Raw genomic sequence first — 17,760 nt, forward strand, 5'->3', positions numbered from 1 at the left:
TTAAAAAAAAATAACGAACAACATCTTTGGTTATTCCTAATTATTTTATCAATAATAAATTGTTAGTGTATAATACGGTATTCATTCGAATCATATTGACGTTACAATCAATTTCTTAAGAAGTTTTTATGATAATAAAATATGACGTAGCTCATTCCTAGTAAATTATAATATGAAACTATAAATATTCATAATAGTATTTTATTAGCACTTGCATTAAATTAATAGAAAATTGATAGCATAAAAGTTTAACAATATAATATAATTGAGTTTATGCATATATTTTGTATCAACATATTAAATTGTATTAGACTATAAGGTATCAAAAACTTTGTAATTACTAATTATTATGTCCCGTGTTTTTAAAACTAATAGAATTATTTAAAAATTAAAAAATTTAATATAATGACACAGTTTTACGTTTTGTTGAATTTCCGGAAAAAATTTGAATACTGTCTTGAATCGTGAATAGCCTAAGCCTAACCTGCCGACAAAAGTAGGTAATCCCATAATAGAACAATTTATATCTGTACAAAAAAAAAAAATAAATAAATACCACTATATATAAAATATTAAATTTTCTTTGTTTATAGAATATAGTAAAATAAAATGAATATAAAAAACATTGTCTTAAAATATATTAAACATTAGACATTATAATACAATATAAAGCTTCGATAACATTATTATCCAAAAAAACAGAGACGTTCATGCACATGCGCACAATAGATATACAAATAACATCATTTATTTCAGTAATAACTAATAAGAACAATAAAATATATAGACACATACTCACATGGCCACATGTAGTTGTTGTCAAGTCGTTTCTCATTTCCCCACCACATGTATGGCTTTAATTGAAAGGACATTTTTAAGGCTTTGTTTCATTTTCACTGAGAATTTAATGATTCGAACATTTCAATTGTAACAGTTAAATTATTTAAGTCTAGCAGGAATGACATATTGTACTGATGATACGTTTGTTACAGTTTAGTATCTTAGTTTCGTATGTCTCTGAAATTACTTTCGGCTCAACATACGAGCAACTGCAGCCCATCGATGTGGTTCGATCGTCGACAGTCGGTAACATAAGTTACGACTGTTTTGAAAACCAATATGATATGCCACTGGTGTTTTGGCATAAGACTGATTTAGAATCGAAATTAGCGTTGATCCGTTCTTTGGACGAACAAGATGTGAGTATCAAGCGTGGTAAGTTAAAAATGTATGTACACTGTAAAAATTAGGACTGTGTTTAAATACAAATTGTGCAATGTTCACATTTAAATTGTTTACGTTCATGTTGTTTAGAACTGTTATTAGCTGGTTGCAAGTGGCTCTGGAATTCGGTACCAGGGCTGATATCACTTGAAGTGTATTTGGGGGACCAACAAATTAAGTCTTTCAAAAAGCGAGGAAATTTATATTCTTCAATCATAACTAAAATCAACAGTACGCATTGGAGGTGTGATGGCAGCAGTTTTGTAGAACATGTAGAGGTCAATTTTGAAAATAAAATCACGTGGGTTACTAATGTTATTCAAAAATTATAGTTATAAATAACAATTGAGTTTGATTATTTAAAATTATTTATATTAATATGTAATAAATAATTATATTTTATATTATTCTCTAGTACCTAATTATAAATGATCATAAGACGTAGGTATAACGTTTAAATATCTAATATTATTATTGATTATTAAAAAAAATATCTATTTTAATCAATATAATTATAAAAATAAAAAAATAAAATTAGAAAATGTATTAACGTCATTGACGTACCTAACCTAACTATACGATACACAGCTGATTTAGACGATGTAGTACTGTGAGAAATTAGTACAAGATTATAATACCTAGTCATAACTTAGAATTATTGATTTTTTTCTAATAATTCAAAATTTCAATATTTATGAATTTATGATGTAATTATTTTTATTTGTACAAGTATAACGAATATATACAACCGTACATTATTTCACTAGTTTCTATTAAGTATGGCATAACAATCTTGATTGTATTAAGTTATTTGTTTTATTGCTGACCCTATAATTCAACACATGGTTAGATATGTTTTAACGTCGCATGAATGTTGAAGCACAGGTTTAAAATTAGTAAAAATATGAAAATCAGTAGTAAATAGTGAATGTATTATGATATTTTTATGTGAAAAATGTTGATGTTATTAATATTATTATAATTATAACGTCAAAACATTTTTTGTTCACGAAAAATGAGTGGTACATATATATATATATATACACGTATTTATAGAATTAAGTCTAGCGAATTTTCATACTTTCGCAAAGTGTTATAGTTGAAGCCAATTTGTCGGCAGTGACGATCGATCAGTGTGAAAAATCAGAAGAACTAAATGCATTCAATGGAACAAACAGATGCCATCGTACAACCTACTGTACTTACAGGCCGGGCAATCGTCCGTTTGCAGCTGGAAATTATTGGTGCGTGTGCAGACCAGGATATTATTCGGCACTCGCCAAGTTTGATGGGGCATTAGTTGAAAGTGAGTTTTTTCGAAGTAATTATTATGAACATGGTTATTCAAAACGGCCGAAGAATATGCAACGATGAGTATTATGCGTGATCTATAATTTTATGTTATTTTTCAGTGGCTTCGCCGGAAGAAATCAATAGCAAATATTCGTGTCATAAGTGCTGGGAAGGATGTGATATTTGCGATGGTCCTGAGAGCTGTATGGCCAAATTCATGTGGACTCAAAGGTGAATAATTAAAGAGAAAAAGAGACAAAAAATATATGTGTACCCTACAGAGTACCTACTATACGGCACAACTGTACATACCATACTAGTAGCACTTTAAACTTTGTACACAGATACTATCATAGAAAGTCTTGACAAACGTAAAATAAATATTATAATAACTTTTATTCAAATCAATGTTTTTAATATAATTACATAATAATCATATAATTAAGAAAAAAAAAGTTATTTTATAGTTTATTAATTAAATTTGTCAGTTTTTTCTTACACTCTGTATTTTTCAGGATAAAATAAAATGAACTGGTAATATTAATATCATTTGATATGTTTCAGAAGCACGTTTCTCGGTATTACGGTTGTCTGTATAATATCTACTGTGATATTAATATGGTTCGTCCACAAGAACCGGCGAATAAAAGTGTTTCGAATAGCAAGTCCGACGTTTCTGATAATCACGTTGATCGGCTGCATTATTATGTATTCGGAAGTAAATATGACAAAAAAATAAATAAGATTTAAATTAATTTTGATTTGAGGTATAGGTGTGCTACGATGGGTGTTTGACGGGAATAGAAAAGTAGTATTAGAATAATTTACTGTAAAATAAATTTAATTTTTCTGTATTAATTCAAAATGAAGAAATTGTAGATACTTGAATTTTTATTATTTTATTTATAAAAACGACATCATTTTCAAAACATTTAGACCATAATTTTAAGCTATTTATACAGAAATATTGAATATACGTATAGAAATTTATAGGCAAATTACATTTTTAATTTATTTCGGTTTTTTGATTTATGTTAGAAATATTTTTTTAATTAATACAATATTTTTCATAAGTTTTTCTTTTTAAACAGGTAAGTGTCTAAAGTTTAAATATAAATAACTTCCGTTAAAAATAAAAAATTGCATTTTATTCTACAAGTAATAAGTAATAACTAGGGATAAGATATTTACGATTTTTGTATATTTCTTCTTTTAGTCATACACATTGCAAACCCAGTAATAAATTCGTTTTGTATGACATAGAATCCGATACATTCAATTTTATTTTTCATATTTTTGCATATTTAAGGATTTTCATAAATAAATGCATATTATGCCAAAAAAATGTAAATAAATGTATATTTCGTCCAAAAAATAACTTAAATATAATATAAATATCAATATAAACCCATAGGTAGGAATTATTGGTTTCATAACTAACGAAAACGAGAACTAATCTTTATTACTTATTTATCTTTACTATAACTCTAAAGTTTATTAATCAATATAATCATGTTTATGAACGATGATCGCGATAGTGTGGTGATGCCGATAGTACATAATGATTTACATTTGCATTTGTATGTACCTATATTTGTATCTTTTGAGTAAAAACAAAATTATATTTAAGTACCTATATTTTTAATTTCAAAAATCTCAAATTTGTATGTATTTGTATTTAAATTTAAAGTTCTAAAAATAATATTGTAAACTAATTTAGAATACATTTTGGATTAGTAATAAACTAATTTTAAAAAGATATATTAAATTTTTTTAAGGAAATATTTTGATATTTATAACGCATATTTGCATGCATGTCTAGTGTTTTTAAGGTCATAAACATTCTAATCCTTCAAATAATTAATAAATAATTCATAAAATGTTTAATTTAACATAAAGTTATAAAATTCAGCTCAAGTTATTATGTACTTATAATTATTATTACCTACGTTTTAAAAATATTAAAAATTTGTTATCACAATTTTGTCGTTAAATGTTTTAAGTTTGAAATATTTTATTAAGAATGCGGAAAAATTATAAACTACTAATATGTTTACATTTAAAATCAACTCGATTTATTGAATTAAGGAAATAACTTATAATTATATAAATATAATATAATATAAATCGTTAGAAACAAAAATTAATTTTTGTATAATATCATTTATCATTTTTTTTTACTTTTGCGTTCTGTTTTCTTCTCCAGCAGTTAGTTTAATTCAATATCAAGTACAGTTATACATGTGTTATTCTTAAAACTTTGATCTCGGATGTCCTTAGCTTTTGTTAAAAGTTAAAGTAAATACATCACAAATATTTTTATTGGAAAAAATACACGACTTGTAATTTTATATTAGTTGTATTACAGTAATATATTAAGTTAGGTATAGGTACCTAAAGCTAATTTTATTATTTTATTTGAAACAAAATATAAATTTAAATTATTGAATAAAATAAGAAATTTTTGTTCGTTTCTGCAAAACTGTTAAATTTAGTATAATATATCAATATGTAATGGAGTTCATTGATATAGCCATTTACTTAGTATAATATGTTAATATTCAATAGCGCTATTCCATACAAACGTTTATAGTCCATTCTCAAGTGAAACCACATTTTCAAATTATATAATATCATAACAATATCATAGATGCATAAGAAAATTATAAAAGCAAATAATAAATTAATGTAAGGTGTATGTTATCCAAGAAAACTCGTTTTTAATTTTAATTATACAAATATAAGAAAACACCATTTTAAAATTAAAACATAGAAATTATGCCCAAGCCCCAGAAGCAATTAACATTTAGTTAGGTATTTTTAAAACATTATACGTTTTTAAAATGTATTTATTCAAGTAAATTTTATAATGTAATAAATCATTATTTATAATGCTAGAAAAAGATAAAGAAGATAAAAAAAATTATAAAAATAAATTTCCCTCAATTCACATGTATAATTTATAATTGAAATATTTATTATACTATGCAGGGTATGCATCAGGTACTCCAAATTCTAATTTATTAAATATTAAAATATTTGTACATACATCGATAATTATATTATATTGTATAGATGGGAATTATGTTTCCCGAATGCACCCAAAAATTGTGTGTGGCTACAAAATGGACACGACATTTTGGATTTTGTATAACATACTCGGCATTGTTAATGAAGACCTGGAGGGTGTCGCTGACATACAGGGTGAAATCAGCACATAAATTGAAGCTCACTGATAAACAGCTGCTGCAGTGGATGACCCCGATATTGGTGATAATATTGGTATATATGGGAGCTTGGACTTTCAGCGACCCACCCCAAGCAGTATTGGAAAAGGAAACAGAAACAAATCTGAGATTTTGGAAGTGTTCGAATGATTGGTGGGACTATTGTCTGGCAGCTGGTGCGCTAAATTTATTGCTATTAATATTAATAATAAATAATGTGAGTACGCGGAAGTCAGGACATTTTTCTCCCAATTTTTTTTATAACTAAATTTGTCCAATCCAAAATACAGAACATGCATTTCGGAAAAATAAACAGTTTTCTCTGATTTGGTTATTCATATAATGCGAATAATAACGTTTATTCAAAATAGTGGGAGGAAAATGTCCATATTCCATATCCAGTGAAATATATGCAGTCACGCGTACAAAATGACAATGATGCAATGATGACAACAATAACTTTAATATGATGTCGATATGACTAATATAGGAGAAGTTTTGTTCCTGGCGTGGGGAGTTCGGGTATGTTACGTCGTGCGGAACGCAGAGTCATTTTACAATGAAGCGCAGTCCATCAACTTTGCTATCTACAACATATTTATAGTGAACATCATCATGATGACGATCCAGTAAGATTAACTTAGAACGATCAGTATAAATAATTTATTTTTTGTGTCCTATTATAATGGTCGTGGTTTTTCTACAGAGCCCAACTCGAAAAATATTTGACTGACGGTCTATTTCATTCTATAAAAATAACCAAATAAACATATTATAGAAGTTGCAGTATCCCAAAACAATAAGTTCTATAAATTCAATCTATTTCCATATTTTCTTTTAAACGTGTCAGTCTCTGGACCAATTTTTAATACCTTAACAAGAAATTTGTACAAAAACTTATAAAAATTTAGGAATACTAAGTGGGTACTTACATATCTATGTATTTCAATGCATACTTGATTAGTTATTAATTTATTATTTTTATTAGGTGCATATTTGATTTTATTTACTGCATAAAATAAAATTAAGGAAATTGATTTGAATAGTTTATGAACAAAATACTTATATTATACTGTCTATACCTATACATTATGTTAGTTATTAATGGTATTAATTATTACATACGAATAAATCAATACAAGCATTTATATTTTATTCGAATATTTAAAACGATATTTTAAAATTTTAATATTTCAATGCTATTCAATATACAGAAAATCATATATTATTGTGATTAGTTTTTTATTAGGTACTTTAATGTGTCAATGTTTAGACTATAGTGTTAACTAGTTGGGCTCTGGATATTGAATTAATGGCTGTGAACTTGTCTTAAGTAGACATAAATTAGTAATTTATAATTTAATTTTGTTATCTATTTAGCTTTTTTCTATTTCCCGACATTGGTCCCAATTTCAAATACACATTAGGATTCATACGAACTCAATTGAGCACTTCAGTGACCATAGCTTTGGTGTTTGGTTCAAAAGTGGTGAGAGTATTGAATGGCCAAGGTGACCACTGGGACAATAAACATCAAGCAAAAGGCCTAGTGTCATATGAAATGAATGATATCTGTGAAGAAACTAATGATTTACAGACAGAAAATGAAGAACTCAAAGAAGAAATATTCAAATTAGCAACACAAATAGGTCTGTTGAAAAATGCACTAATGCATGTGAACAACAGACACCTGAGGAAGAATGGTTGTCAGAGTTGTAATCCAATTGCTCCAAATCAACAGAGCCCTACAAGTAAAACGGGTAGTTTTTTCAAAAGTCTAGGATCTAATAGCTGTTTAGTGCCTTCAACAAGCTCTTAAAAACTATATACAATATGTAAAAGGAAATACAGGATTTTAATTATTAATAAAATATTTACTTTACAAATGTATTATATAAGGTATATAAAAAAAAAAAGACAAACAATTTGTGTAGATACATACACACATATAGTACAATTCAATTTATAATTATGTTTAAAATATTTAAATACATAACGATCTAACACAATCAATCGCTAATTTTTGTTGAAAATAATAATAATAATAATAATAATAATAAATAAATACCAATGGTTCTGGTAAGTTTGATTCTATTGCATCAAATAGTTATATTATTTTACATTTCTGTTTTTGTCAGTCTTATGTAGATATAATTTTTTATAGAAACAATATTTATCCCAAATGTCAGTTTATCATTATGTAAAATGCAACTAACAATAAAAAATAATTAAAATTCAAAGAGTGGGAACAAACAATACCACTTTATGTATAGTTTTGATTGTGATTATATGGTTAATTTGGAGTAATAATATTATGATAAACTACTTCTTAGATAGAAAAATATGTATTTTTCTTAGGACTAAACATCAAATACAAAATTGTTAATAAGGAATTCAAACAGTAAAATTAAAAAATCATTTTTTGACACAATGATACTACAACTACATCAAGGTAAATAGAAAAATGTATAACACAATATGTATAAGTTCTTTTAATCACAGAAAAAAGTGTTTTATATGATCCATGATATCCATCACGGATATTTTAATTATTGCTCTGGATCTATTCCTCTCATGCCCTGTTTATCGATAATAAATTTACACTAAATGACATAAATTAAATAAACTACAAACAGGGTGTGATTGGGACAGATCCAGAGCATAACTGTCTGTGAGGGGTTGCATTCATTTCAATGCATGATAAATAAATTTTTATCTCATATATTTTTAAATATTATGTAAGTATCAAATCCATCACTTGGACTTATTGTTAAAATATCATTTAGCGATAGTGTAATTCATAATTTAGTTATTTATCTGTTTAGGTAATCAAATTATTAGATTACCAACATATTTCTTTAAATAATAAAATTGTGGAAATGTGTATGTATGTGTAATATGACCTTAAACCCTTGGATCCACCTATCTAAGCTGGTAATTAATACTGTATGATATATATTATAATTTTTTTTTTTTCATAATGGCATTATATTTTATAATTCAAATATACGAGTACACAATTTTTAAAATTAATAAATTATACTTGTTAATTGATACACTATCTAAATAGTGTCATCTAACCTTAGTTTATACAATCTATGACTTAAATCATTAATTATTTACATGAGAATTAAACCAAACACTCTAATAATACATTATAAGTTAAGAACACAATCTTTTGAACAAAAAAATTTACAAAAAAAGAAAAAAACATTTCAAAGGTGTTTAGAGATCTAATGAGCCAAGTTTAATGGCTCTTGTAACTCTTGCACAGGTGCCGGAACACATTGTTCTTCAAAATTTTGAATGTTTGCCACCATTGTCACATCTACGTTACTGGGCGGCGAATCAAACTATAATACACACAAATATTTAAACTATTATTAATAAAAAACAGAAATTTGTGCATACGAATAAAAATTGTTTGCACAAGACACTGATGTTCATTAACCGACCAGTGTCCCAGTACACAGTTTTCAGTATGCTGACCTTTTTTGGTCTACCTCTCTGCTTGGGTCCAGGAAGGTGAGCCATGCTGGCATGCTGCTGCATGATGTGATATCTTAACTTGTCTGACCTTGAGAAACTCTTTGGACACTCTGTGCACATGAATGGTCGTTCTCCAGTATGCGTTCTGTGGTGACGTTGTAAATGTGATAGTCTCAAAAACGACAGATTGCAGAAAGAACATTGATGTGGTTTTAATCCGGAATGGGTTTGCATGTGACGTCTGAGGTTTTGTTTATTCAGAAACGTCCGTTGACACGTTGGACATTCGACAGATCCGGTTAGGTTAACTTTGTTTTGAGCCTCTAAAAAGGCTTGAAAATCTACATGGGTCGGTTGATATTTGGGTTGCGACAATATTGTGGGTTTGTTTTCATCTGTATGCTCGTCCATCATAACTTGAGGGCTTAACATAGCTGAGTGCTCGAAAGACGTATTATTATCTGACGAATCATCCTCACACGGTACTTGGAATGTCCTGGAATCGGTTTCAATTGAGCTGGAACTACCATTTGTCTGCGCAAAAAAATAAAATATATTTTATTTTAATGCGTATAAATACGTATAAAGGCTGAAACCAATATTGTATCATTAAATAATTTACCATTTCAAACTTATTACTGGCATCTGGGTCGGAAGTTTCAGATGATTTAATTGGTGTATAATTGAATGTTGGCTTGTGTTTCGATTGATCATTGGACACAGTTTTCTCTGATAAACCTAAAAATAAATTATTATGTTTAATAATAATTTTTTTAATTTTAAATTAAATATTTTTTAATTAACCTTTAATTTGTAATTCTCTAGCGACTTTTAAAAGAGAACTCAAATTGTTTTCTTGTACTTCAACAGAACCAACGTACATGTACTGACACAGGCTTTGCATCTCATTTAAAGTGACACCTCTCATTATCACCGTAGGATGTTTACACGGATTCTCTTGAAAGATTGTCTCGAAGTATGGACTGCATGCGGACAAGATTAACTTATGCGCCTAAACATAAAAATCATAAAATATTGCGGTCAAGGATTATTAATTAATAATAATTGTGAATTACATACCCTCAATAGACCATCTTGACAAGCAATCGTTACATCAACAAGAATTTGTTCGTTAAACAAACATTCAAATAATGCGCGTAAATTTTCCAAGTGATTATTCCATCGGAGATGAAATGATTTATTGCCGACCTCCATATCATTAGTCATCTAAAATGAAAAGTACGTTAATAAGTATATTTTCATTTCAATTTTATAAAATTAATATTAACTATACATTCATTTTATTTTAAACAAACATTTAACAAATATTACTGTTTTTTTATTGACATAGAAAAATCTTATTAATTTTTAATAAGATAAAAAGTTAATTAATTTTTAATAAAATAAAAAGTTATTTAATTTTTTTGTTATAGAAATCCTTTATTGTTTTTTTGTAATATTTATTTATTTTTTTAATTTTTGCACTATTTATTTTAATAATTTAAGTGCAGAGATTATGAGAATTTAATACTTACTAAGTATTTTTCAGAGATAATTTTCCAATTACTTAATTTGTGTTGTATACAAGTATATTATTTCTAATAATATTTAAGTAATTAAATGTAAATATTTTGATATAAAATACGAATCGGATATTTAATATGAGATTCTCGCTATGAATTACATGAATATACCAAACAAAATGTTTTTAATTTTATATAAATAATCACTGTCTTGTAGTATGTTTCTACAGTTATTTTGTTTTTATAAATGCTTAACAAATCGAAACATTGACTCGAATTTTGGTCACCCCTGCGAAGTATTCGAGCATCATGCCGGGGGGCCTTGGATTTAGTATATGTGTATATCTGTGTATAAAATTACTCACACATACACACGTACACAAGCACGATGCGCATATACGCCGTGTGCTGAGGAAGGGACGGGTGTATGGTTGGGGGCGGGCACGCTACAGGCGGGGGAGCCGGACCTTTTTGGATAGACCTGCTGCATGGACGTCCTGACTATGGGGCAACATTATAAAACCTTAGCGAGGGTCCCGCATGTGCGCACCGACGTAGTAGCTATAGTTTAAAAATGTTCACGGAAATATACAGCTGAATGAATATAGAAAATCAACTGTTTCCCCCTGAAGTTAGTCTTAAAACTTAAAATCAAAGAAGTGGATTTTACATAATTCGTAATTTTTATTTAACCGACAATGTCGAAAAAAAAATTAAGATCGAAGGTAAATTATGATTTTTAACAATTTTATCGAATAATTTTATAAAAATTAAATTATAAAATGTACAATATTAGTGTATATATATATATATATATACATGCAATTTATCTATTATTGGATTAAATATTAATTTAAATGATTTTATATTGATAAAATGTTTAATATAGATTAGCTGTTTATTTACAATGTAATTTGAATGTGTGGTCAAGTGATTCAAATAAGAATATCAACAAACATTTTCCGATGTTGAAACGAAACTTTTATTTTATTTATCTAAATTATAAATTATTGTATACCTAGTACCTACCTAATATGACTACAATCAATAACATATAAATTAACTTTTTTGGATAAGATGATTCTATATTATACATTATACATTTTAAAACAGTTGATAATTAATATAATAAGGTATGAATTTTATCTCTTATGATTCAACTATTAAAAATGAAATTGATTATAAATATGTATAAATATTAAATGTAAATAAAAATAATACTGAACTTAAGATATTACAGCATGTTTAAGAATAATATCACATAGTATTTTATTATTCATTAAATTACATGACGTTTGATTATCATAATTTTAGTAACAAGTGATACTGAACTTGGCTCTTTAATCTAGCAGTTCAGCAACCCTTTTTTAGCTTGATATAATTTTTTTTTGTTTCATGTGTGTAGGGGGTAGAAAGTGGGGGAGAACTGCCACGAGGGAACCGTCGTAGCGATCGTTAAAAGCACGGACCCTGTATATATATATATATATATATATATATATATATATACGCGAGCGCGCGCGCGTGTGCATGTGCGCGGGCTTGTTGTGGGGAGGGGCAGCGTGAAAGGGGGATTAAAACAAGGGGGACAGACCCTTTGCTTGGTGACTCAGTGGGGGTATAGGGGGAATCCACAGTCGATAATATCACATGAAATAATGCAGGGAGAGCCTACGCCTCGGAGGGTGAATTGGAGGGGCGAAAAGGACGCGGACCAAAAGCTATGATGGAAAATTATGATTTTTTTTTTTAGAAAGTATTCGACAAAGAATTCTCGGATTTAGTCTTTATGATGGGCAAAACTATTGTGGAGAGCCAGAAAAAATTTGACCCATTAATCAATTTCGAGAAAAATAAATAAATAAAAACGTAGGACCTTAATAGGTGGTGTCTATTGAAGGCAAAGAGAGCTGTAGATATCCTGTGTCAAAAAAAAAAAAAAAGGTATAGGTACTATACCAACGTATTTAATTTATGACCTGCAATTGTTATTTTTATTATGTCTAGATATCATTAGTGAACAGCGTGCTGTGAGCTGTCCTTTACCGGATGTATGGTAGTCTCTGCAGACAAGCAAACAAAAAGTAAGAAAGAAGAAATACAATTTAAAATCGGTTTAGAAAATATATTGGCAATGTTGTATGTTTCACATATTTCATAAATAAGTATATTTAATTATTTATATATTATGTATTGATGTACGAACAAAAATAAATTACTATATTTATTATGCGTTACAGGTGCTTTAAATTAAGTTCCCTTACGATTAGCTAATACTTTTTTCTAGATTAAATAGTCTATCAAGTGTATTAAAGCAAGTGCAATTACATAAAACATTATTGCGACAGTTATCAACGCACAATTCTTTACTATATTGGTAAGTGATAACAATAATAATCTAACCAATTAGTATGAATATAATTAAAAACTTAGTGGTAACATTTTAGACAAAAATTATATCTCAAAAATACTATGTCCACAATTTTTACGTTGCCTTGGTAACGTCTGGAATAAAAAAATAAAAGTTCAAGCATTTTTTTTTTTACATTTGTGCAGCCGAAGGCCATGTATTTTTAGACCCAGCGTTCGCAGCAGTATTTCGGGGCGGAACAGTTATACGACGTCGCCTGGGGTCGGGCACCACGATGGGGGGTTCCTGCTAGTGGATGGGGTTACCGGGCTTGTAAACGAGTGGTAGAGTGGAAGGAGGGGGGTTGAATAAGGGACTTCCCTCTAGGGGTCTTGTTTTGTCCGTACCGGCACCCCTGAATGCGTATATATCTCCCCCACGATGTTGTGAAACACAATATCGACCCGGCGACCAAAACGCGCTCGCCGCTCATATATATAGTGCTGAACGAGAAATAGAAGGGGAGGAGAGAAAAACCCTCGAAGGAAGCCCCTATACGCGAGATTCCAGGTATTAAGTTTTGCGAGTTGTAAGGAAAGTGCATGTAGGACGCTCCCTTCGAAGTTATATATAACACGGTTTTAGAGCTTCATATATCATCAAAGACTTTTAGGATTTCAGAAAAGAAATTCAAACCAGACTAGATTTGAATTGTAAATACTAAATGTTAATTAATTTAGACGATATTTTTAAAATCATCTAGCATATTATTATCCATAAATGCAATTTATTAAGAATAGATAAAAACTTTATAGATTTTTGAAATATCTATGAATATTTAAATTTGAAATTAGGGTAGCATTCAGCTGAGTATATTTTTGATCATGTAAATTATGTTCGTCAAATTATACTAGACGTTCATACTATATACACCAAAAATGTAGCTCATAACAAATTATTCTATTATAAAATAAATATATAATTTTACATAGTTAATAATGAGTTCATGAGATTATTTAAAAAATTATATTCTAAGTTGTTTGATATTTAGTATTTAACGATTTTGATAGTTATGCTTAAATGGTAAAATAAAAAAAAAAGTGATGGTACTTTAAGGTTAATAATATTAAGTGTATAAAGTACTAATAATGATCAAATATAATACAATTTATGAATATGAATCTTTTTTTTTTTATTAATAATTATTTAGATATACTGTGTACAATTATTTGGAACAGTCTTATTTTATTCAATACAAACGGTCATTGGTTAATAATTGTTAATAAATGTTTTGTTTTTAATATTAAACCAACATTAATGTTGTAAACTGTATAGTAATAAGTAATAACTAATAAATTGAAGGTTTATTAAATACTGTGATAGTGTGGTAGTATATTAGTACATTATACATATAGACTAAATTAAATTCGAGCAGAACGATGTCTACTAAATTACCTAACATAGATCATAAACTTACAATCATTCATAAATAAAAATTGAGTGGGTGAATTTCTAATATATATTGGTCCTAATAATATTTTAATGAAATATATTTTTATCGATAAAAATAAGATATTTTTAGTCATAATTTTTAAAAGAAATTTAATGTGATACATAAAAATATATATTGTTTTTGACAATTTCTTGAATTTATATAATTCATGTAATCACACTTATAATATAGACGCATTTTGCACATATATATATATATATATCATATTATAAAACGTATTGTGTTTAATGAAGCATAGACATGGAAGGTTTTTTCCAAAGTTCCCAAAACAATGATTTATTTTTCCATTTAAACATCTAAGCAAGATGCTTTCCGTTTCTTTTATTTCTTATTCATATAGTATACATTTTTATATTGACTTAAGACTTTTTCACAGTTATTATTTAACTTGTCCAATTAAGTGTTTACATTTTTTTACATTCGTATATTATATTACATTAAATTATAACTACAACAAGAGAACGAGATAAATCAATGTAAGTAATAAGTAGATACATTTTAATTAGGATTAATAGTTTATACAAGAAGATATTTTAAAATTAAAATCACTAGTATATTTGGTTCATACTATATATTATGGATATTTTTTTAATGGAGTTGGAAAACAGTGATATTACTTTTTTTTTTAAATGTGTATATAATTTATTAAGTACTAGGTATATCATAATACTTAGATGCCTATAGGTTTCATGTGTTTATTATAAGTCTATTAAAATTTGCCTTTCATACTTTGAACGTTTTTTAATTGAATCATTTTTCAAAAAGTATCGTGATAGATAGGATTACTGATAGTATAGTAGAGATTCTTCAGTCCCTAATAATATGCTATGAAAGTTTATTACAAATAAAATGTAAATTATAAGTATCCTTATAGTATATTTAGAACTTCTTACAATACTATTATATTTATAATTATAGTAGCTGTATATGTACATTTGTATAATTTGTAATTAGTTACTACTTACTAGTACTTATTACTACCATTAACTATAATAAAATATTAAAGCAATATTAATCCGATCAGTAACGTTTGAACCTATTATGTTACCTATTGATAAATTAGATTATAAATACGAATGAGGTGAATGTCACAAACGTACAATATACCAATACTGTAGACGTGTTAAAAGTTAAAACCAGTTATACATAAGATAGAATGTAAATAAAAAAAAATAACGAAAACAAAAAAAATTTGCTCCATTTTTTTAAAAAATTTTTGATAATCATATACGTAGGTATATGTATTATGGACACGATTACAAGGTCTCCGTTAAAATTATACTTATTTTACCTTGGGTGTCTACTGCAGTGGATATCGAACACAACAGTAGGTACAACACAAATGTTGTGTAGATATACTTTTATAGTTTTAAGTAGATAAAAAGAATTTCAATAGTTTGTCGAAGGGTATACTAGGATTAAATCCAAATGAATAAGTTTTACTGCCTACTATTCGTAGTGTCAATCGTCTAATTTCATTAGAAATTGTGATGTTTGTACTATATACTATAAGTTGGGATATTTGTACGCACAAATAATTTTTGTTCTTAAATAGTATTAATATTACCTACTCGTGTAAATAGAAATTTGTCACGATGACAAATGGGTCAGTGGCGGTGGATTTGGGTGGCGAAATAGTGAGTCTAAGGCTAACAACTGTAAAGCAGTTTAGCATATATCCCTCTCGCTCACCTCCTTTACTCATAACGAGGATGACACTAATAATATGGTATATACTAAGTGTTAGACGGGTGCATGTTGTTAACATAATATCATAGTATAGTATATAAACACACGTACTCGGCAATAAACAAATGCAAGAGAGACGGCAATGATATTACCATAGGACACATTTGTTAGGTACGCGCGATGCTGGATTGATGATGATTCTTATAAGTCGGAGCTCGCTCGGACAGTAGATTTGCACGCTGATTTTTACGACGACAACAGCGATGTTGTGTAACAGCTAAATCCGAACGTCCTTGTCACGCGACTTAACATTATATTATTGTTATTATAGTAACCTGTGGACATCTAAAAAACCACCATATATACATAATAAGTGCGATTATGTTATTATTATTATGATTACGGTCTGGGTTCCCCGTCGCCACTGACGTACGATGTGGTAAAAAAATAAAATCGAAACCAGTTTCGGGGGGACCGGTCCACTAGTGCGTATTTATACCGCCGTTGCATAGTGAATAGTGATATTAATATTATACTATCCTAGGACAATTATCAAAGTGCCACTGTCCGCGCACGTCTTTGTGTCCAGACTGTACCGGAGATAAAATATAATTTTATAACACTAATAATTCATCGTGCGATGATAATACGCACACGTGCTGCCGCTAGCCGTTTCACCTGTTGTATAGACGTCCGTAGGATGCAACGATCCGCGAACTTCCGGAATATGCGCAGTCTCCGCCGGAAATAGCCGGTCTGCTAGGTCTTATGACTCTGTAGGTAAATAATATTATATGCCGAGCGTATAGGTATTTTTGATCTTTATTATACATGCGTATTTATATGACAATATTAATCTGTACCCACAATACTTCGCACTATATATTATTATTACATCAAGCTATTTCCGGACAAGTATACTACGGAGATACCGACATACCACTGTATAGTTTGTATGTTATTATCATTTAGAGTAGGTACTCTACATACTATATACTTATACTGAATAATAAAACATTATAATATATAATATATTGAATAGTATATTACCTCTTTTTATAGTTCCTTGAACGACGGTTGTACGGTATGATAATATAGTAACAACTAGTACAGTACGATATTTAATATTGCGATGACAATTATTATAAAATCGCGAACCGATCAAATTTAATTAGTGCGAGGCTTTTGCGGTGGCTGGCGGACTGGTGAGCGGGCGGACATCAGCGAACGCGCGTGACACGATTCGCACACGTCGAGAACGTTACTGAATTTCACCACCGCCGCCGCCGCCGCTGAACGTACGTGCACACCGTGGTTCGGCCGCCGGCAACCCCCTCTAGGGTACGGGTCGGCGGCCGTGACGTCATGTGACGCACGCGGCTGTGGTACGCCGTCCCCTCTACCACCCGCGCTAACACTCACACGCACGCACACCCACCGGAGATCCCCCTC

The 17,760-nt window shown here is 28.9% G+C and overlaps 2 protein-coding genes across 7 annotated transcripts; one reads left to right on the forward strand and one right to left on the reverse strand.

Moving 5' to 3' along the window:
- Nucleotides 1-897: 897 nt before the first annotated feature.
- Nucleotides 898-7,616, forward strand: LOC112602515 (probable G-protein coupled receptor CG31760). Of its 2 annotated transcripts, none has more exons than XM_025350613.1 (8): nt 898-1,215; nt 1,315-1,525; nt 2,316-2,530; nt 2,637-2,748; nt 3,082-3,235; nt 5,593-5,920; nt 6,235-6,373; nt 7,125-7,616. In XM_025350613.1, exons 1-8 carry the CDS (start codon nt 975-977, stop codon nt 7,561-7,563), a joined length of 1,839 nt encoding a protein of 612 aa, XP_025206398.1. In that variant the 5' UTR covers nt 898-974; the 3' UTR covers nt 7,564-7,616. The 2 variants fall into 2 exon arrangements, with proteins under 2 accessions (XP_025206398.1, XP_025206399.1); XM_025350614.1 differs by having other exon boundaries at nt 3,085-3,235.
- A 948-nt stretch (nt 7,617-8,564) lies between these two features.
- LOC112602516 (zinc finger protein 177-like) lies at nt 8,565-17,558 on the reverse strand. Of its 5 annotated transcripts, none has more exons than XM_025350618.1 (7): nt 17,359-17,558; nt 16,987-17,082; nt 10,314-10,460; nt 10,038-10,245; nt 9,856-9,971; nt 9,234-9,767; nt 8,565-9,097 (listed from the first exon to the last, which is right to left on the reverse strand). In XM_025350618.1, exons 3-7 carry the CDS (start codon nt 10,458-10,460, stop codon nt 8,978-8,980), a joined length of 1,125 nt encoding a protein of 374 aa, XP_025206403.1. In that variant the 5' UTR covers nt 16,987-17,082; nt 17,359-17,558; the 3' UTR covers nt 8,565-8,977. The 5 variants fall into 5 exon arrangements, with proteins under 5 accessions (XP_025206403.1, XP_025206402.1, XP_025206400.1 ...); XM_025350617.1 differs by having other exon boundaries at nt 16,963-17,082; XM_025350615.1 differs by lacking the exon at nt 16,987-17,082.
- Nucleotides 17,559-17,760: the final 202 nt, after the last annotated feature.

The sequence above is a fragment of the Melanaphis sacchari genome, unplaced genomic scaffold (genome assembly GCF_002803265.2).
Source record: "Melanaphis sacchari strain LSU unplaced genomic scaffold, SCAv2.0 Contig8_pilon_pilon, whole genome shotgun sequence".
Lineage (NCBI taxonomy): Eukaryota > Metazoa > Arthropoda > Insecta > Hemiptera > Aphididae > Melanaphis > Melanaphis sacchari.